Source organism: Solea senegalensis, unplaced genomic scaffold (assembly GCF_019176455.1).
Source record: "Solea senegalensis isolate Sse05_10M unplaced genomic scaffold, IFAPA_SoseM_1 scf7180000015670, whole genome shotgun sequence".
NCBI lineage: Eukaryota > Metazoa > Chordata > Actinopteri > Pleuronectiformes > Soleidae > Solea > Solea senegalensis.
The window spans coordinates 15,715-38,564 of NW_025321410.1; the positions used below are offsets into that span (position 1 = coordinate 15,715).

The 22,850-nt window shown below is 39.1% G+C and overlaps 1 protein-coding gene across 2 annotated transcripts in view; it reads right to left on the reverse strand.

Annotated features, from left to right (window-relative positions):
* Positions 1-4,495: 4,495 nt before the first annotated feature.
* The window catches only part of apaf1 (apoptotic peptidase activating factor 1), a 42,150-nt gene continuing 23,795 nt past the window's right edge, over positions 4,496-22,850 (reverse strand). The window contains exons 25-28 of one of the 2 annotated variants that reach the window (XM_044017618.1): positions 22,334-22,459; positions 20,989-21,135; positions 6,365-6,552; positions 4,496-4,754 (exon numbers count right to left, since the gene is read on the reverse strand). In XM_044017618.1, the coding sequence (XP_043873553.1) occupies positions 6,406-6,552; positions 20,989-21,135; positions 22,334-22,459 (420 nt within the window). In that variant the 3' untranslated portion in view covers positions 4,496-4,754; positions 6,365-6,405. Of the gene's footprint in view, positions 4,755-4,860; positions 6,553-20,988; positions 21,136-22,333; positions 22,460-22,850 lie in introns of those variants that run through there. The other variant, XM_044017616.1, reaches the window with a different exon arrangement.

A 22,850-nucleotide genomic window follows, 5' to 3' on the forward strand; every position in this document is an offset into this window, starting at 1 on the left:
TAACTGTGCTACAGCAGATTTTCATCAATTGTTTTGCGTCTTTCACATGTAAGAAGACGCCATCTAAAAATGAAAGGAAACTACAGCAGAGTGATGGATGAGATGGAAGTCCAACACAAGTATTTATCTTCTAAATTCCAGAAAATAAAAAATCGTTCTTCTGTAATTTAAAAAGAAGAAGCTAATAATCTTTCAGTAAAAATAGTCCAACAACTAAACTAACTCACTTGTTGAGTCATTTTTACTTTAGCTTTTTAAGGAACCTGGGTCATTTTTTAAAGTGAAACTTCACATTTGGCCTGTTTTTAAAAACCTATGTGGGAACAAATGGACTCGGAACCAAACATTCTGGGTGAGTAACTTCGAAATGGGTCAAAGCCATAAGAAAAAGAAGTATTTCATTTGTAGGATATGTAACAATGATAAAAATAGATTAAAGGCAACATTTGAATCCCCATCACACAGACACTCTCATCCTAACACAAGTGAAACTCGAACAGCTCTCTGTGGGAACTTAAATGTGAGACTGTATTCAGGTTGTTGCTAAGATTTTTTGTGTGTCTCTTTGACACACCTAAAAATATGCATGCACACTTGTACACTGCTTACAGACGCCAGCAAAGATTCTATTGGAAAAGAAGCAGAAAGAGTCAGAGACAGCTGACAGGGAGTCACGGCGAGGCTTAGACCTAAACACCGAACTTCAGACCTAAACATGAAGGCCCCGGAATTTCACCTTTCAATTCATGCTTTTATAAGTTACATTGTTAAATGAACACAGAGGCTAAAATGGTAATTCAATAAATATAAATGTATCTGAAAAGAAGAAAGAGAACCTCTGTATGACAGACATCAGAGAGCGCAGAGAGGAAATCCTGCAGCCAAGAGGGGGAAGGTGGTGTCAGTATAGCGTGGAGACACTCAGACAGCCCGATAGCTGTAATTACTTCAGCAGCAGACAAAGATTAATTAAGTGGGAGAGAGCAGAATTAATGAGGTTAGTGAACACCTCAACCAGACCTAAAGAATTTCACACCATTCCTGTGGAGATGGCTCGAAGTGGAAATGCAAGTGGTGCATTTACACTTCTAGCCAGTTTCGCTGCATCTCAAATGCAAGGAGATGCAGAGAAACAGAGGAAGAAACAGGCTCAATATGAACTCAATATTTCCAAGTCTAAGAGGGATCAGACTGATACTGGTATTTGTAGACACTCAAGGCTGTAAAATCAGACATGAAAAACTGCTATCAAACATCCCTAGAACTGGCAGATTCAGACACAACCTGATACTTGAAACTAATCCTGCCTCCAAGGCCTCAGAGTATCAGATAGGCTTATATTTTACGTCAAAGCAAAAGAATTGCACTTATCTATCCAAACTTGGCAAAGCTGTCCACACAGGCGGGAAAGCAGAAAAAATGAGTTCAGCAACCATTTAGGTTACTCATTCTTTCGTCTCGTTGGCCCATGGCTAAATGCATATTCAAATCAGACACTTTTTTTTTGTTGCATTTATGCAAATGTGTGTAAATCCAGCTGGAACATGACTAAATCCTCCCCCAAGTCAATTGTATTTCATTCTGCACACATTTAACCTAAGTCTAGGAAAGTCAACACAATCTTTTTCAAATCACTGAATATCCACTTCAACCTAACGGGCAAACAACAGCCCAATAAACAGGCCTGAAACTGAAAAACAGGCCACTTTTACACAACAACATATAAATAGAACGTATTGAAGTCTGTTGGACATCTGGCAAAGCTGAATTACTGTCAGCTCAAAGTCTTGCACTATGATTGGACCTGTTCCCAAATCTGACTGGCAGCAATGATGCTCTGCAGTGCCCAGAAAGTCTAAAGACCCCGAGACAAATGGTTTCAAGCTCACTGTCAGGGGGTAAGAAGGTAATGTCATGCTGTTCTGGCCCGATAACAAGGCATCTTGTTGTGTTTGTTGAAGGACGCCGTTACTCAAACGTCACATAAAGGACAGTTTTTTTAAGACACATAATCTAAGCTGGTTCTCAACATGAAAAGCAGAAAACCATATTTTAACCCTGGAAGATCAACGTCATTAGGTCGCTTATGCAGTGAAATGAACACAATATCTTTCATAAATATGTTGCGGCAGATGTGGATAGAAAATATCTTTGTTTTGCAAAATAAATAAGCATAAAAAATAAATAGCTGTAGGAGATGATTTTCACAAATAGTAAAGAATGTTTTGCCTCAGATTTGTGGAACGTTTCTCTGTTAAACAAGAGTTTGATGTTTTCTGTCTATAAAGAAGTTCAAATAAATGATTTGTCCAGGCCTAATGTTGAAGTAAGGGGAAGTTACGTGGCTTAACAACTCAACAGTTATGACCTCAAGAGAGCTGTTCATGCCAGGAATAAAAAAATCTACCTCATTTGAAATGGTTCCAAAGCCCCAAATCCCTTCTGAATGTGCAGAAGCTCAGGTCTGATAATACAGTTGCTTCAGGAGGAAACATAGCCAGTGACAGCCGACAAATTCCCCGTTTGCCTTCCATGCCTGTCTGTCATCACAGAGAAATCGAATTAATTAGGCAGTGATAAAATCACACAACAGCTTTATCAATCACTGCTGTAACACAAAACTAGGCCAAGAAATGGATCCCAGCCTTCCACCCAGAAATAAAGTGAACTCTAACACCTTATTGACACCGTGGATGGCAGCCCTGACTCACAATCGAGTCAAGCTTCAGTTTTAGCCGGACTATACAGTTCAACTGGACTACTGCTGTTGTCCCAGTTCACAAGCACAAGTGGGGAATTTAGTGCACCTACCTCAGCTCCATAAGTGGGCAAAATGATTCTGGTCATCTCTGGTTTTTTTGAGTTCCTGCTCCGGTGAGGTTCCAAGCGAGCTGAGCCGATACTAAAACGTGACGTCAAAGGACTGACGGCCACCGATTGGTCACTGTCATGAGCACATGAGCGTGATGTCCGACACCAGAATTTAACGGAACAATGCCAAACTTACTGTGGCCCTGAAGTGCAAATCACCACCACAAAGACGAAAACACAACCAAAGCAGAAAACACAACTTCATAGTTCATAAATGGTCTGAATGGATGATTGATAGCTATTAAAAGTAACATTACAAAAAACAAACATGAACATAAAACCATAGCCAGACATTAGCTGACATAGAAGAAAGTCTTACCTTAAACCAGGTCTTTGGTCTGGCCCTCTCTGGTCTGGCCCCTAAAATTCGGTTTCTTCGCATCCTTCTCCATTTTTTAAATGCTGCTGTGATAGACAACACGCATTAGTGCCCTCGTGTGACTGAAGAGGGAACAACATTACGTTTTTCTTCTTCTTGTATTTGATTCCAGAATTGTTTTTCCTTTGTTTTGTTTAATTGTAAGTTTAGATCTGATTATTATTATTTTTTTTAATGTCAATGGTTCTTAAACTGTGGTGTGTGCTCCACCAGTGTACGCAAGCTTCCGCTGGAGGAAAATGAGAAATATGAGAAATATTTTTCTACTGTATCTTCCAGGATAAGTGATTGGGAATTTTATTTTTATCCCATTTTATATATTTGTAAAATGTATTAAATAATATTCACTAGAATCACCTTATCTCTTGCTCAATCTTAATCTAATTTCTTTTTTTTAAAAAACAAACTATTATAGAGTATAAATAAATTCAGAGGAGTGATTAAGAGAGAGAATATAGACTGTAGTAACAACACTTCCAAAGATGAATTCCTTAATTCACTAATTAAGTACAGATGAATCACTCCAGTCACTGCTTCCACACGTATTAATCCATTACTAAGGTCAAAACTGGATGTCTGTGTTCTTCAAGCTTAATGAAAGTCCACTGATGGATGTGATGACAGAGTGATGTTTCACACATAAATCACATCATTAAACGTGAACAACACCTCGTGCTGTTATGAATTGTGGTCCATGCTGTCCTCCCTGCGGACCGTACATTCCCGCTACACTGCAGACACACACACACACACACACACACAGTTGTGTATGGTCTCAAAAGCAAAGTTATTAGAAAGTGTTATGGAAATGAGAACGCGACGAACGCAGTGTCCTAGGACAGAATGGCAGCTGTCAAATCCGTCCCACGAGCTTGATTTGTCCAGATGTTCTGATTTATTTCCGTCCACTTTACACTGACGGCTCGTCTCTGGAGGGTCACATTGAGATTTTACATTTTGAACAGCAGTGAGTCAGATCTAGGCAACTAATCAAAGCTTCTTAGTGAAAATTGCTTAGTGGTGCAAAAAAAGGACCAAATTACAAAAGGTTCACAAGGTGGCCGCACTTAGTTGGTGGACTTTGTGTGTGTTTGCAGAAGTGATGAGATTTAAGAGGTATCTTGAATGCATCTTGTTAGCTGCTCCCAGTAGCTCTAGGACAAAATATTTGAGTAGGAACTTGTTTCGGGGGGTGAAATGCACTGAGGTTTTTCAAAATCCCGGGTAAATGAGAAAATATGCTACTGGTTTTAAAAGAAATTTGTTTACACGTAAAAATGTATGCACTGCAGCTTTAAAGACACCTAGTTTACATTCTATTCTGGAAAAACAATTTAATTCTACTGTGCAAAAACACTGAAACCTCACTCTTTACCACTTTATTAATTTATTTGTCGGGTGTGAATCAATGTTCTCAGTCGCATCTGGAGTGAAAACAGGAGGTGATGTTCCACATAATGATTGTCAGTCAAGATTCAGTCAGTCAAGAGATTAAAAACAGCAGCTGAAATTCAGAGGAAAAATATCTGTCACACACAAACAGACATTATCACACAAATCAGATCATTAAAAGCTGGGCAGGCAACCAGATGAGGAGAGACACACAAGGATGTTATAGATTGTGTAATTTAATTTGTTATAAATAACACTCACACTGGAGCACATTGTACAAACGGCATCAATACATCCTAAGTGGACATCGATATTTCAACAATTAAGTGTAACAGAGAGGAAACTCTGACTTGAATTTGTAGCAGCTTTAAAAGCACAGTGTGAAAATGCCCATTTGTTGTCCTGTCGTCGTACACTTATTGCTCTGACCGCAGCAATAAACGGGTGTGATCGATGTGAGAGAAATCTCAATCGTGCTGTCTAATCAAAGTCATATTGTGTTTTAAATCGTCTCAACGTGAAACAACACTTTCAAAAGATTCGTGAAAAATTGTTTAACTTACTCTTAAATTTTAACGGTGAGTTTTATAGGTACTTAATAATTCAGTTTATTGAGCACAAATGAATGCCTGCTATATTTCACGGGTAAAATGTGAATTACAAATCAAGTGCAAAATTCTTTCATAAAAAACATTTACCTTTGACTAAATTTCAAAAGTACAAACAAAACATTTTAGGTTAAATTTTAAATGAGCAGCCATTAAAACATTACCATGCTATCAAATTTTAATGCTTATCAAAAGTGCACCAGAGGTTCTGTCCATGCTGGTGGATGAGAAGGTAAAAACTGTATTTCACCAGCAGTAATCCCAGTCAGGCTGAATGCTGCAGCACATTTAAAAGGCTCAGAACAGTTTGTCGTACTCATGCAAAAGACTGACCCACACGCACACACGCGCACACGCGCACACACACACACACACACTTAATTTAAAAAACAACACAGCACAGACCAGTCAAACACATTATTATGGATCGGCAAACGTGCACAGTAGCTTATATTGATTACAAACAGCACTAATGTTCAGCCTTGATGGCAAATTATTCACATTTTGATTGACGCAATAATCACAGTCTTGATAAATGCGATAAATGAGTCTGCAGACCCGTGTGATCGATGGGACTGCTGGGGTTTTGTTAATGTTATTTTATAAGAAATATGTCTCGGTTTATGTACAAAAAAAACTAAAACATTTACATTATTAGATTTATAGGTTTGCAAGCAGTTTGTTTTTTTTGGCCCAAAACATCAACACAAAGATCATTTTTTCCATGATGTGATGCATCAATCAAACATCGATCGTCTGCCCCGCCCCTTATACACGTTTTCATAATACCCCTAATTGCACATGCTCAGAACACAACGCCAGACCTTATGCTTGCTTGCTAAATCAAGTTGCAGCAACTTAATCCATTATGAAACTTTTGTGTGAAAACCCCATCAAAAGAAAAAAAACCTTGTTACAATGTGCAAATCACATTTAATATAAGAATTACTTTAACCAAAAAGTCATCAATTCCAGCATCAATACCTTGAAACCCAATTAATTAAGAACAATTAATTTTTAATTCACAGCTGGTTTAAAAAGGGAAACTGAAGTTAGCCTGCTATTGTGCTGCTGTTGAGTGACCAAACATGTCCACTTTTTGTTTCGACATTACCATTTTGCTTCCTGTCATTCGATTTAGCACCGTGGTCATGGTCATACCACCCTCTGCAGGATGTAGAGGATACCGATGCTGTCGATGGTGACAAAGGTGGAGAAGTCAGGCGACACGTGGATCCTCTTTAAAGCACTTCCTGTTGGGTAGAAGGTCTGCAGGGCCTTACCTTGTTCCACATCCCACCACTAACAAGAAAATAAAGACAAAGTTAAGTAACTATATATCCATATATCCATTCCAACATGACTCGGCACGGCACGGCTTGACTCTACTCTGTTTGGTATCGTTTTCCCATACTATAGTACCTCCTCAACGTGGGTGGAGTCGAAAGAGCACGGCTGCATGAAACTGCCGTGACGTTGTTTTCTGCACGGCACAAACACACAAGCTAGTGACGAGCAAAGCAGTTGTTTTCACTGTAACTGAATCATTAGAAGCAGCTGATTAAAAATGAGTTGACAGAATGGTTCAGACAATAGATTATATCAATTTCACTTTACTGGAACACATCCAGAAAATATGTATGCAGTTTTTTGTTGTTACGAAAAAAAAACTCATTGACAGCTCACTAATATATAAGAGCAGCTTTAAGTCGCATCACTTCATTCCAAATTCCAATGATCACAGAATTTGACAGACAGAAAAAATAACAGAGCTGGTGGTGCCTAAAACCTTTGCACAGTACTGTATATATACGTATGTAATCTTTAAACAGAACGTAATGTAATGAACGTATATTTGTTTTACGCTACAGCTTTATGGGCAAAGATGAGAGAAAATGCAAGAGAACAGAAAATGTTGCATAACATATGGTAAAAAGACATTAATCATCACAACACAAAGTGTGATTTCATGAGTGTTTGTGTCTCTGGTGGGAGTGAACACAGTTGATATCAATAGCAACACTATGAGATCACTGATTGATGGTGGCGCTAGTGAGGCACGTAGTAGACGCTAAATGACTCTGGAGAACACGTGGATTCTGAGTTGCTGCCGGTGAAAGGACAAAACCCCCCCGGGTGTGTTTACTGTGTGTATTTGTGTTTCCGTCTTGGGGTTTTCTTCGCGGTGGGCAGATTTATTTGCAAACATGCAGCGCGGCGTCTTCGCCTCCTGCTGTGCTGAGGTTGCTGAAATTAACTTGAAGAATGACTGTAAAATGGGGGCTGCTACAGATGTGTGTATGAATACTAATGCCACACACACACACACACACTAAGGCCAAAAGACAAAAGACGTGACTTATTTATGACGCATTGATAACAATCTCAAATACATGGCAAATATAGATGAGACGTATAGAAGTATAAAAAGAAGTCTCTTCAGCCTGTTTTTGGCACATAACATTATAATGTTATTATTCAACTAAAGTAGGTCTTTCATGATTTCTAGATTTATAAAAAAAACGTTTATGGGTGCTGGTGGATGAGTGATTAAGGGTTGTCTTTCAACCAGAGGGCTATGGGTTTGATTCCTGGCTCTTCTCAAGCCGATGCCCCTGAGAAATGTCTGTGTGTGTGTTGTTATTTGTTAAAAATACAAATCTTTAAGAGGGACTCATTTATAAATGGTTCACTTACACCTAATTTGCCATGTTCTATGATCTATGACATTGTTGCCCATGCAGAAAGATGAACTAATCAATCGTTTAAGAACTGTATTGTTTTGCCACTGCCATGATCCACATGTCATTTATTGTATTTGCACTTTCACTGCTGACATGAGAAGCTGAAAGAAAAAGCAACAACAATAACAAAAGGCCGACAAACCCTTATCTATGAAGCCACAACCATTCTGCATGTTCAGATAAGCTCGCTCTCTACGTCTCACACACAAACAAACACACACAGACAGATACCTGCAATATCTGCATGTGTGTGGAGCTAACAGCACAGGGACATCACATCTCCTGTGACAGTCCCTCAGTGTTGACTCTGGTGAGGCTAAATATGTCTCTGCTTATTTAGACGACCTGACGCGGTCAGCAGCGCTTACATAACAAAAATACCTGTCCATGTGTCAAAGGCCCGAAAGATGCTTACGTGTAAGTGAGTGTGTTTGTGGTTTGCGTCTTTTTCAGAAAAGTGGCGGAGGGGAAGTAATTAATCTTCTCCTCTCGAACATAAATAGCTCGCGAGTCCAGAGGGAGAAGGAACAGTTTTCTTATACAGTTTATAAAAATCATAAAGACTCAACCAACGACCAGCAGGAGGGGACAGGGACTACAGACGGAGGGGAGACCAGCTGGAGCAGATTCAAACGATTGTGTAAGGCCAAAGGGAAAGTGAGGGATTTAATGTGTGTGTGTGTGTGTGTGTGAGTGAGAGAGATAGCTAGATAGATAGATAGAGAGAGAGAGAGAGTGAGAGAGAGAGAGAGAGACCAGGCAGAGTCCTGCTGAGAAAGAAACAGTGTGACACCGAGTCTCAATTATTCATCCAAGGTTCTGTCCAATAAAATATTGATGCCCAGACCATTCACTACACATTTCCCACTTACACTTTCGTTCTTTCTATTTTTCTATTCTTAGATCTCAGTTACGACTAAAATGGCTGGATTATTGGGGATGAGCCAGTACGATACTCTGATTGGATATCAAAAAAAAAAAGAAAAAGGAAAAACTGAAAAAAAGCTTTAAGCATTTCACATTAATGCTTTCACCAGCACACATTTGACCACCACCCAGAGCCACAGCTGCCATAAATAAACGGCATTGCTAATTATGGAAATATATATATTTTTTAATGTTTCTGTTATGGTCGATAGAGCAGTGTGTAGAAGTTCTTTTAACAGAAATGATATCCTATGATAACCCTAAAACATAATCATTATTGTTATGCATAGATTTTCAAATGTACAATTTTACAAAAAAAAAAAACAGAATAAATAGTAAAGTTCAATATTATTTACTTTTATTCCTGAACAGTAAAATGTGTTTTTGTGGTTGAATGTAGATTCTTGAGCAGCCCAGTGAACCGGCCACCAGTCACACATAGAGACAAACAACCATCCACTCACACACTCACACCTTCAGTCAATTTAGAGTGACAAATTTAACTAATGTTTTTGAACTGTGGGAGGAAACCAGAGAAAACACGTCCACACTCGTGAGAACATGCAAACTCCTGATTCAAATAAATAAAACATCATTTAAAAAAGGAGTCACTAAAATCAGTAAAACAAAGATAGAAACAGTTTATGACAATATTCGTATAAGAGAGTGGGGGAGAGAAGATAGAGAGAGAGAGCTGGAGTAAAACATTTAGTCTCCACTCTTGCTCATTTCATCTCTGTATGTTTGGCACACACACAGCTTCTTCAGCCAAAGACAATTAACCCTGGCTTAATGAGCAGCGCAGGGGAAACAAGTGCCTCCCAGAGACAGATAAATATTTCACCAGACTGTGTGTTTATAACCCAAGCCTGACAGCAAGAGCACAGAAACCAGGCCGACTTCATTCCAAGTTCTCTTTAAACTTCTTCAGCTATTTCTTTGTCTCATGTCTGGAAAAAAATCAAGAAACTACAGAAAATGCAAATGTAAATGCAGAAGCAGAAGCAGAAGCAGGGAGTCAACGACCTAAAGAAACTACCCCAATAGTCTGGAGGTATTTTGGCCACATGGAAAATAACGTGTGCATGAGGAAATGAGCTGTAATTTGTTGAACAGGAAGCGAGAAGAGGGTAAAAAAAACCCCCCAGAACAATGGCTTATGAAGAATGAAAAAAAGATACAGTCTGTTTTGCATCTTATGTGTGTGTGTAGTTATTTTTAGAGGTGGGTCTGTTGCTACGCTGTAGCAGCACTGCGGGATGCTTACTTCTGAGACAGCATGACGACTGAACACTGTAAATATGTATCCATTATTGCTCTCAATAAAAACAACTGCTACGTGATCTAGCAGAGGGCAAAGTAGGCACAGCTTGGCCTTATGGCGTGTTTCCCTCAAGTGGAGCTAAACTCAACCCACGACAGTCGGCTGATTGGGCAAAAGAAAGGCGACCAGTGTTCAACATCAGCAGTCTGAAGTTTGAGATTGGCTTAATCTTACTTAACTGTTCACTGATTCTGGTTCAGCAGCAAGATAGACTAGTGGATGAATTAATTGTTCAAATTTTCCATTTTCTACCGAGGGTCACGGGGGGTGCTGTGTCTCGGCTGACATAGGGCGATAGGCAGGGTCACACCCTGGACAGTTTGTCGGTCCATAGCAGGGACACATATAGAGACAAACCATCCACTCTCGCACTCACTACCAGTGGTGGCTGGTGAAGTTTTATTTTGAGGGGGCGCAATCGATTCACTTAAATGAAACTAAAAATACACAACAAAAAGTTTTTGTCTGTATTTCCAGGGATTTGAATTTTGCCTTCTCTATCACTCCTTTGTTCGCAAAGCATTTTCCATATGTATCCTTGTCTGTTTGTGTTTATTATTATTATTGTTATTATTCAGAGAAATGTTTTAAGTCTGAATCCAAGCTTGTTCAGTGTCCAGCATCTGAAAGAGGAGGCAGGGAAAACAAAACATGGCACTGGTCTGAGTGAAACCAGTTAGCCAGTCCTTCTTTTCATACCAGCCCCTGTCTTTCGTCAGGTCCGAGTTATATAAGCCGAATATTTTCTTCTATGAAACAGAAGTGAGAGAAAAGTGAGAGAAAGTTGTTTTACTTTTTTTCCATGATGAAATCGGCAATTAAGCGCTGGTAAAAATAGCACAACTTACAGAGAAACGGAGGCATTTGCGTTTCCGCCGGCATTAGGCCATGTCCGCTCGGCTGTGGGAGGTCTCGGTGATGCATCAGTGCGTATGACGAGATCACGTTGGGGCGAGCCCTCCTAGAGCCCATTGAAATTAATTGTAGGGTCCAAAATTAGAAAAAATAATCTCAACGTGTAAATCTATGAGAGTGTCTGGGGCGATTTTCAATCTGACTGAAATTGTCCCAAGGGGGCGCGGCTATGTTTTTTTTTTGGGTGGGGGGGGAGTGAAACTCAGGATGCTGAATGTCACAGTGATATTCAGGCTGCTGATTGGACAATATTATTAAGACTAAGACCGGCAAAATAAACTTTTTTCTCTCTTTTTTTTGGGGGGGGGGGCCATAGGGCACTGTCGCCCACTATGGGCCAGCCGCCCCAGCTCACTACACTACACATAATCTATAGGTCCACTTCATTTTCCACCCTAAATTATTGTAACAACCTGCATTTGTAAACAATTCTATTTGTGTTTGGAAGCAGAGGCAGCTTCTGGAAACATTCCTAACGTAAGAAATAAGAATACTCAAACTCAGCATCGACAGAGAGGCTTGGCAAACCTTACGGTGCAAATCTGTATACAAAAATATCATGGCGGTTCGATAACCAGATCCATCCCTCAGAGAGGTGAGAGTCCTTCAATTCTTTTCTAATCAAACAACTGCCTCTTGATGTTTGACAGATCAGCCATCCATCAAATATCTCCTGCAGGAAGGTCAGTGCAACCTCCATTCCTTCATTTCATCACAACTCTCCTTCCTTCCTGCTTTCCTTCTTTCCTTCCCCACTTCGTTTTACCATTTAACTGTTTGCTGGCCTTCAAGGCTTTAGGCTAAATGATGACGGCCCAGGCTGGGAAAGCACGAGAGAGGCAGATTATCACAATCTCAAGTGATCTGATGCGAGTTCTAGTGAGAAATACTGCAGAAAAATAAGCAACATGTAAATAGTGTCCCATTTACACGCCTCTTTTACACCTAAATTAACAGGTATAATTGGGAGTTTCTTTGATTCTTGTCACAAACACTACCTCCACAACTGAGCTCACTTGTCGATAACTATTTTTGTATATTTTCCTTTCTTTTAATTGAAATTGATCGTTCAAGAACATGAGTGATGAAACACAAATATTGTGCGCTTGTAGTCCAAGGTTGTAAAAAGTAAGGTTAGTCACAATCGGCCGGAAAATGACTAACACTTTATATTGCAGTACAGCAACAACATGTAATAGCACGGTAATTATTTAGTAACAGGGATGTAGTATTACAGTAATACCATCTTATGAAGTAGAAAATCCATCCTCCCTTGTGTCCCACAAACATCTTTTTAATATTATTACCAACCTATTACTTGGTTATTATTATGACTCCCTATTAAAATATCATTGTATTATTACCATAGTAATGTTATGTAAAGTGAAAATGAATCCCTGTCAAGTGAGTGCCGAGTAACACCCATTCATACCCAGGATTAAACAGTTTGTTTTTTTTTTACAAGTGGGAATGTGTGCAATGGAGAACCATGGTGCACAGGGAATTAAGTGTAAAAGCTGGAAAAAAAAAAGGTATTAACATGAGGTTCTATAGTTGACAGAAAAAACAAAGATATGAGTAAAAGCAGGGAGAAAAACTAAGGTGTGAAACAGAGAGGTAACAATGACGGAGATGACATTAGGTGGAGGCCTGGTGGGAACACACAGGCAAAGAATAGGGAATGAAAGTGCGGCGAGCGTAAGAGAAGGTTAGATGAGGTGAAATTGTTTCTGTCTTTCTCTTCCATCACCAGCTCAGCTGATAAGTGATGTCTGACAACAGTGGTGGTAGGAGACGACTGTCATCTAAAACACTGCCATCCAACTGGGAATACACTGTTGTCCACCAGGTGTCTAAGTTTGTGAAGACAATTCAACAAACAATTAACTGTTAATGACTGGTTATTTCACAAATTAAAGGGCATTTCATAAGTAAGTTTTGATGCTAACTGAAGGCTACATAGATTCTCCAGCACACTTGGAAAGGAAGAGAGAGGCGAGGGATATTCAGCCGCAACATGCAACTTCACCAATAATTTCACACACTGTACCATTAAAGCCTTGTTATTTTTTAACTTCACATCCTGTACTGATTAACATCAATGCTCCACACCAATCCATTAGTCACAGTAAGTCATTTCTAAATTGAATTAGCAACAAAACCGTTCCATTTGAAATGTAACTGCGCTTTAATTTTTCGACTAATCAATTATAAAAAACTCTGTCACAGGAATTTGCATTTTTCTGGGTTATCTTTTTTATTATATTCCACTCCCTTTGTATTTGTTTTAACCTGGAGGCAGAAAGATTAAATTAAACAGCTTTTATTAATTGACATTGTCCAATTTCTACAAGTTCAATCAAGAGACATTTAAATTTATGTTGTGCACTAAAACTTAAAAAAAGATTTTTTTATGGATTAGAGTTTAATGTATAAATACAACATCTTTATTTAAAATATATCAGATGGAGAAATAAAAGAGAAGTGGCCAAATAAAAACAGCATCATATATCAGCCATTAGCTGCCCTGATTTCAAAAGACTCACACACAAAAAAAAACTCAAATTTACGTAGTTATCCATTTCTATATATTGTTTCTCTATTAAAAGATGGAAATTATTTGTGAAAGTCTGAGAATTGAACATTATTGACTTACTTGATGATCAGAAAGCGGCATTCACACTTACATGAAAATAACTTCTCTGTCTTACTGATTGAGACTCTCTTTGAAGCTGATCACTTGTCACTGAAAGTCAACTCGCACCAGTCCCGTGTGGTAATACAAATCAAAGCGGACTGAAAACATGAGACACAACGTTTGTACTTTCATGCCTTCAAATGAAGTCTGAAGCTCCCTCTCGATGTCACACAATAGCAGCAATGAATATATATTTATTTCATTATATGAGCATTGGGAGGCTGACAACGATAGTGTCACACTTTTTTTATTTCCCTACAGCAACTCATAATCTTCTGTAACTTCTTCAAACTGCATGTGGTACAGAGCACAATGAATTTCACTGCAGTGTTTGTGTTTTTACGGATACTACTACGACGAGTATGAAGACAAGATTAATGTTGACATGTCAAGATTAAACTCGAAATATGGAGAATAAATTTGGAATATCATGTCAAGGTTTAAATCAAAATGTCGAGATTTAAGTCGAAATTGTCGAGATTTAAATCGACATGTCAAGTCAGTCAGTCAGTCATCATCTACCGCTTTATCCTCCACTGGAGGGTCGCGGGGGGTTGCTGTGCCAATCTCAGGCGATAGGCGCGGTACACCCTGGACAGTTTGCCAGTCCATCGCAGGGCCACACACAGATAGAGACAAACAACCATTCACTCTCACACTCACTCCTATGGTCAATTTAGAGTGTCCAATTTACCTAATCCCCACATTGCATGTTTTTGGACTGTGGGAGGAAGCCGGAGAGAACCCACGCACACACGAACATGCAAACTCCATGCAGAAAGGCCCTTGTTCCAACCGGGGCTTGAACCCGGGTCTTCTCGCTGCAAGGCGAGAGTGCTAACCACTAAATTTTCACTAAAATTTCCAGAATATCATGACAAGATTTAAATTGCCATGTCGAGATTTTCCACATGAGATTAATCTCAAAATTATGAGAATAAAGTTGGAATATCATGTTGAGATTTTAATCGACATGACAAGATTAAACTCGAAATTTCAAGAATAAAGTTGGAAAATCATGTCAAGATTTTAGTCTTGGCATTATAGTCCAATTTTATTCATGTTTAATAACCCAAGTTTAATCTTGACAACAGGTGTATCGCTGCCTTGCTCAAGGTTGCTAATGAAATCAGTATTTAGCCCTCATTATTTTCCTTCCCTCACATTGGCCTTCCCCCAGAGGATTCCTCTCATCAATTTGTAATGTGTGGCAACTCACTAACTTCAACAGCAGTGTGAAGGATGTATCGTTGAGTGTGATCTGAAACCGGGGGATTAACAGATCAGAACTCATCAGCCCTCCCTGCTGAGGAGTTATCTTCTCCATCTGGCATTTGACAGCTGGCTTAGTGAAACAGACCCGAGAGATATTGATTAAGGTAAAATAAGGACGCATTTGAATCTGAGAAAATGGCTACACTCGGGAACATTTGCGGCAGTAATAACAGAGTCATTTTTTCAGCGCTTTTATTTGTTTTTCATGTTCGATTGGTGTGAATTATTCTGGGCTGCTGGGCCTGTGTGTGTGTTCTTGTGGTTAGGATGAATCTTTTCACACCCGCCGCTTCCCTCTTAGATCATGGCACTGTGACAGATCGAATCATTGGCATTTGATGATTGTGTTTGTCCGTGTGTGTGTGTATGTGTGCACAAAGTCCAGGTGGGAGACATGTACAGCATTTCTTAGCAAGACTCACAGCAGAAAAACAGAGTAGAGGTTGACCAGTTTTTTTAAAAGCCAATAGAATAGAATATCAGTCTGAATCCTGACAGGGCCAATCCATGAAGCCCTCTAACCCCTACTCCCTGAGGAATTCAATTAATGTCAATGTTATTATATTCCAAGACAATATGCAATAACAATATTCATTACAATAATAAAAGGATTTTTATAAAATTATTATTTCCCACTATTGATTTAAAAAAAGGTATATTCCCATATACTGCATACACTGCAGATGAGAGGACATCAGCAGCATTTGTTTGATGAGCATGTAAAATGTCCTAAATGAGCAAATTAATTTGCTAAAACCACAATTACCCTAGACTGCTGGGGGATTTTCCTGTGGTGCACGCACATTCACTCTCTCACACTCAGGATATGATTATGACTTTTTATATGTCATTAACCTTGTCTCTTTCTCTCCCTAGTCTGTGTCTTTCCTTCCTTCCCTCTCTCTCTCTCTCTCTCTGTATTCTCATCTTGCAGGTTGCGGGATCAAGATCCAGTTTTCGAGGCTATCCATATCATCACCATTATTATTGTGCTAGAATTAAAAGTCGATATCATTGACTGTATAAACTTGTAACTTTGATACAGTTGTTGTGTATCTGCTCCCGGTCTCTCTCTCTCTCTTCTGTCTCTACCTAATCTCCATCTTGACCTTTCTCTCCACCCTTTCTGTCCCCACCTCTCCGCTGTCCTTTCATCCCGACCAGTCGAGGCAGATGACCGCACATCTCTGAGCCTGGTTCTGTCAGAGATTTCTTCTTCTGTTAAGAGGGAGATTTTTCTCTCCACTGATGCCTAGTGCTTGCTCATTGTGTGAACTGTTGGGGTTCTCTGCTCTCCTTGATGTTGTCTATGTACAGTGCCTTGAGATAATGTATGTTATGATTTGGTGCTATACAAATAAAACTGAATTGAATTGAATTAATCAGTGGACCTCTCAAAAAGAGGACTGAGTGGAATCAGTGTATTCAGTGAGCTCACACTCAGACTCACACTCCCTACCTTTATCTCTGATAGCTAGTTGTTTTTTGTTTTGTTTTTTATTAAAAACTCAACACAGGTAACTACACACAGCAGGGGATCAGGCAAATACACAACCCAAACAAAAGCCTGTGGTTTCTAATTACTTTCACACCATTCATCAACCATGCAGAGTCAGAGGGAATGATTAAAAAATGGAAAAGGAAAATAAAAACAAGCCAGAAACAAAAGGAGGAAAGAAAAATCACAGCTTGAGAGCTGAATAAAAAGACAACATCATTCTATATGTGGAACCAAAAGAGAAACAGACAACTAATTAGTCCTCGTGCTACAAGCCTCATGTTCCATCATATCAAGTGATGGGAAAAGACATCACTAGCCATCACCTCTCCCGCTATAAACCAATAACAACATTGTTCTGTTCAGCAGCAGCAACAGACTGAGTCATTGTGTGTGAGAGCTCAGAGAGGATGTGAGCAGAGAGAAGTCTCCAGTGAATCACTAATCCACTTATTTTCATTTGTTTCCCCAATAATTTTCTTCCAGGATTACTTTCACAGCAACTTCATGTCTAATACCTATTTATGCACCGCTTTCTCAGCGTAAGGATCCGCTGTGGGACTGTGATCTTCATCATAGTAGTTAATGCTTAGAGGGGCTGTATTTACATTAACACATAATGCATAATAACCTTATCTTGTTTGTACCTATAAAACATATCTGTCAGGCTTCAAATGTCTGTTCTACTCTTGAATGTACATTTTTCTGGAGCTGTGGATTACTGTTGATTCATTCTGTCTAATCAGGCTGGACTTGAAGTCACATCAGCGGGAAATATTTACCACTGCACCTTTGTGTGTATGATTTTCTCCCAGTGATTAATAACAATGAAATGAAATGAGACAGCTGTTGGATCCATGAAAGATTCCACGTATAAGAGCAAGTGAGAGTGACGCGGAGCCCACACCACGTTGGTGCATTCAATGAAACTCGCAAATGTCATGTACCTATGTGCAGTCCTTGAAACAAAAGCTAGCAGCTGCTGCTTCCACATTGTGGTTATAGATGTATAACTAATTAGGTAGAAATTAGTATTGAAATACGCTTAATTTTTTCCAGTGTCATCACATTTTTGTAAATTTGTAAAATGTAATTTTTTTTCCCACGGTATTCAATAATGCATAATGCAATACGTGATACATGGATTAGGGTTAAGCCCACTATACTAATAATATCACGATACTATTCAGCGATAATCACAAAGCGATGCACCACCATATCGGTCTAAAACAAAACATCCGTTAAAAAGTTAAAAGTGCAGGATTTATTCACAAAGCAGAGATCAAAGTGCATAAAGTTGATGATTTGAATGTGGATGGGACATCTCTTAACATAGTTTTCTCCACTGTAAACTCCCTCTTCTTTAGATAAAATACTGATATTGATATTATCATATTCCACTAGGAAGGACAAGGATATATCAACAAATCAAACCCACCCAATTCTATAAGCCTCCATTATTGGTCCATCTGAAATTGGAGAAAGACAAAGCGATAAGGTGATGCTTGTATTGTTTTTTGTCGTCCTGGTCTATAGCAAGTATTTCTAAAAAAAGTGTTTTTATCACTCAGTAAAGTCATTGTTCAGAACTCTCTGAGCTTTTACACAATTGATGCCAAATTATAACATCAATCAGTCTATGCCTATGATTCAAAGGCAGATTTGACACAATCCCACTAATCCTCCATAATTAAATCTCTCCCTTTCACCAGCTGCGGGGGAATACAAACCAAATACCCTTGTGATGATGATTGCCAAGACTGTTTCCTTGATTCCTTTTAAAACAATGTCAGTAATCAATGGTAGTCTGCTAATTGCAAAATAGGTATGCGTGGAGACCCGCATGGAGACCCGCATGGAGACCCGCATGGAGACCCGCATGGAGACTAGCCCTGGCAACGATTATTAAAAGTGATAGACACTTCGCTTATGATCGTGCTGCCTCACTCTGCGGCTGTGGTATTGGTCATAAGAGGAACACACACGCTGTCATGGTAAGGCTATGAGAGGCAGGATTGCCGACACAGATTAATATGATTAATGATGATTAATTAATCAGACCTTTGAAAAAGATTGTGCAAGAAAATGAAGAAAGAATCACACAGACATGGAGGAAATCATCTCTTTTGGGGAGGAGGAAATAGCTGGTAGTGTTCGACTGCAAGGCCACCTCTGGTTACATTTTCAAATAACAATAAAAATCTCATAATATTACGACTTTTTTCTCGTTATTCTTGTCATATTGTGACTTTAATCTTGTAATATGACTTTTTTAATACCCTAAATTTAACCCTAACTTTATTCTCGAAAGATTAAATATTGTTTTTTCTCTTCAGTTTGGTAGATTAGCATATATTAGCATATATTAGCAGACAGAAAGAAGGACTGCCAAGATCTTTCCTTTCTTTTACTTTCCTTTCCTTAACATTAACCCTAACAATAGCACTCACTCAACAATAGCACAGAGAGTGCCTGCTTATAGCTATTACCATATTGATATAAACATGACAAAATGTATCCAGATCTCGTCTTTGAGATACGTCTGAACGTCTTGAACCATATTCAATTTAAAGTGCCACCGAATCCATAATCTGTATCATCAGACCGGGATGAAATGTAGTCTGATGGTAGTGTGTCTGATCCTGCATACATGCAGCTGATTTCTTCCCTTATACCCATTATAAGAGTTATTAGACATTTGAATCAGATTTTTTTTGTGACCTAAATTGGTGATCACCAATCCATCACAAAAAAATCAGAATGATCCTGCAGACAGGAAGTTGCTAACAGACACTTGGAGATAAACCCATGCTGATGAAACCCTAATCTAATTTAATTCATCACCTAAATCTGACATGCAGCCAAAAACGAAGCCTCATATCTACATCTTTTAATTCCTGGTTTGCTTCACATTGATTTACTTTAGCCTGTTTTCTATTAGAAAAACATTGTATTCCACTTTTTCCCAGCACCTCATCTCTCTTCTTTTATAGCTCTGCGACAGATTTTCCTCTGCCCTTTAAACTGCATGTGCTATCTGTAATTTAAAAAAACAAAAAAGAAGAAAAGATTATGGATGTGACAGCTGAGTTTAATGAAATCTTCTGATACTGCTATATGACATATAAAAAGAGAGATTTTTAGGTTAATATATTATATATCTATCAAAGCTTCATTTCCAGGCTTTACTGTATGGTCCTGTAAACAGAAATCTGCTTTATATGATATCTTTAATGTGTTTCACTGCAAGTGTCTAAAATAAAGGATCCAACAGAAACATATCTGTCGACCCACACAGGCAAACAAAGTCGCACATGGACGTAATGACACACTCAACACATCACAACAGCACACAGTAGCAGCAGTAACCTGAGGTATAAAGCCTCATCCATCCAGGTATCTCTCAGATTACATCATTGCCCAGAAAATAGCCAATCAGAGCCCAACTGAGGCTGGCCGCTCTGTGACCCCATCCCCTGTAAAAGTAAAGATGTAAGGCCTGCACACACACACTCACACTATATTGTGCTCACGTCACATGGAGGCACTGATATCATTCTCCATGGAATGGAGTGTTTTTATACAAACCTGACCCAGAAATATAATAGTAAATAAAGCACTGGTGTATGATTGTTTTGTTTGTACTGTGACACATCAAACACCTCACAATCAGCTCAGTCTTACAGTCTCTCGCCCCCCTTCAACACACATGGAGACAGCATCGGTCAATCACTGGAACCAGGACCCTTATGTGGGTCACAGGTAAAAATAAATAAATACATGAATTGTGCAGGAAATATAAATGAATATACATACATACATACCTAAAATGAAGTTGTGATTAATTTGTCAAATGTGTATCTGTAAAAAATATTAGGCGTTGCAGAAAAGGCAGTAAAGGTCAGTCGGAGAAGTTATCTTTGGGTTATCTAACCCTAACCCAACCCGAGGCACAGGTTTGAGCAAGGATATAAACATCTTTCCTGCTGCATCGAAAGTTATTAAGAGCACAAGAGCCGCCATAAAAGTGTAGCATTCCCCTGCAGGGAATTTTTTTGTCCCAAAATATGCTCATCAAAATAATCAAAAAAGCTTTGCATTGATAATTTGGGATAACAATTTAACCAACAGAGTCAAAAAGGTCTTTGAATTGAGCTTCCTAACATTTTCATGTTTTTTTGATTCTCTTTTAACAGTAAACTCACTATCTTTGCTATGCAGACAAAACAAAACATTTGTTTGAGGTTCCAGCATGTTCTACCATTTTATGGACCAACAACAAATCAATTAAACCAAGAAAATAATCATTAATTGCAGCCCTTTTTGACACCAATGTGATTGCAACGTGTAATCATACCTTGATGTAGCCACCGGTCGAGACCAGGAGGGAGTTGTCCGGTGAGAAGTGCAGATCAGTGACCCAGCCTCCATGGAGCGAGTCCAGGGCGTCTTTACCGTCCCGTGAACAAATCTTCAGCAAAGATCCGTCTTTGACACTCCACAGCTGTAATGGACAACCCAACACTATGAATCATCCACTGGGTATACTGACTAGATATTTATCACTGCATGCTGTAAATTATATGGTGTATATTTTAATAATTTATCATTCTTTAGTTCATTTATTTGTTATTCTGTCTTGTAAGTACTTTTTTTTTCTTTTAAAAAATAAGAAAAGTTAAGATAGGCTGTTGCACACGTACACATGCAATCAATATGGCCTTCTTGGTCAAATAACGTGATAATAATGTAATACAGTCCGTGAACGTAAATAAGAAATTCCAGATAATGCACTACATATATAATACAATATATACCAAAATAATGGTTTGAGGTCACTGTCGCAGCACATCATCTCTAAGCTGTTATGCATGTGTTCAAATGCCACGCTCATCTGACAATGACACATCACATGTTGGGCTATATTTAACTCTTGGTGTGCTTTTGTACTGAATGACTCAGATTTGTTTCCATAGAAACTGGGGTGAGATTTCAGTGCAGTTTATGTAACTGGATCTGAGTGATCGGATAATGGAGCAGGTTCAGCTCAAGTGGTATCAACCTTGAGTTGACTGTGGCAGTGTCAATGCGTCTCACACTTCCTCCATACTTTGAATTTCTGTGGTGTCTGCACACTCGTGCGTTTGCCAGCAAGCGGTTGCCAATTCTAAAACCTCTGGGATCTAATTTGGCAGCCCAGTTCCTCTCCTTCGCCTCCCACTGTCAGACGTCTCCTCCTCTTCTTCCTCCCCTTTATCACAACTTCTCGCACAACCTGAGCCTCCTCCAGCAACGGCACCTCATCCTGGGAAGAAGCCCTGCCACCTGCCTTTCATCTCCTCTGTGCACTGCAGCAGTCATTGTGACACCTTAGTAAGCACTTGGTCAAGATGAGTAATGATGTGGAGATCCCCATAATGAATGCTGACTGCTTTAATTGTTGCACAGCAAATAAGAGTTTGAGTTGTTGATGCAATTTTTCATACTAGCCATGTGATATTATTTGATGCAAGTATCTTGAGGCTTAGCAGGAACTCACTCTTCACCTTTCATATGATATTTCAAATCAGTACCTCTACTTTCCGTCACAGAACCTTCACCTTTTCACATCTGAGCATTTGTAAGCCTAACGAGTCTAAAACCTGCATGAAATTAAGGATAATTTGAGCGAGATAAATGGCTGAATTGCTTTGAACACACACCCGGATCTCTCCGTTGTCGTCTCCAGTGGCGAGGCGACGGCTGTCCCAGGAGAATCGGCAGCTTCGGACGCAGTCCTGGTGGCCGCTCATTGTGTGGACACACTGCCAGCTCTCAGAGCACCACAACTAAAAAACAAAGAGTAACATATCAAGAAAAACTGGGAAATATTGAATGGTTAATAAATGTCTGCATGTTCTTCATTTATACACGACACTAGAACTTAACTGAGCGCCTAAACAGTATAAAATGTCCTTGAAAGTGTGAAATGTACAGTAGATATGATTTAAATAGTAATAATAAAATAACTTCATGAAGCTTGATCAAAGGAAATACTTTCTATGTAGTCATAACCAGTGCATTATGGTTGTGAGGACAAATAATCACCCCCAAATGTTGCTTCAGAGAGTGCTTCACTCTCTCTGCTGTTGACTTTCTCACTTACTTTGGATCTCCCTTTTTCTTCATTTCCCTCTCATCTTTGCCTGGCATGCATTGCTCTCTTTCTACTCAGTCTTT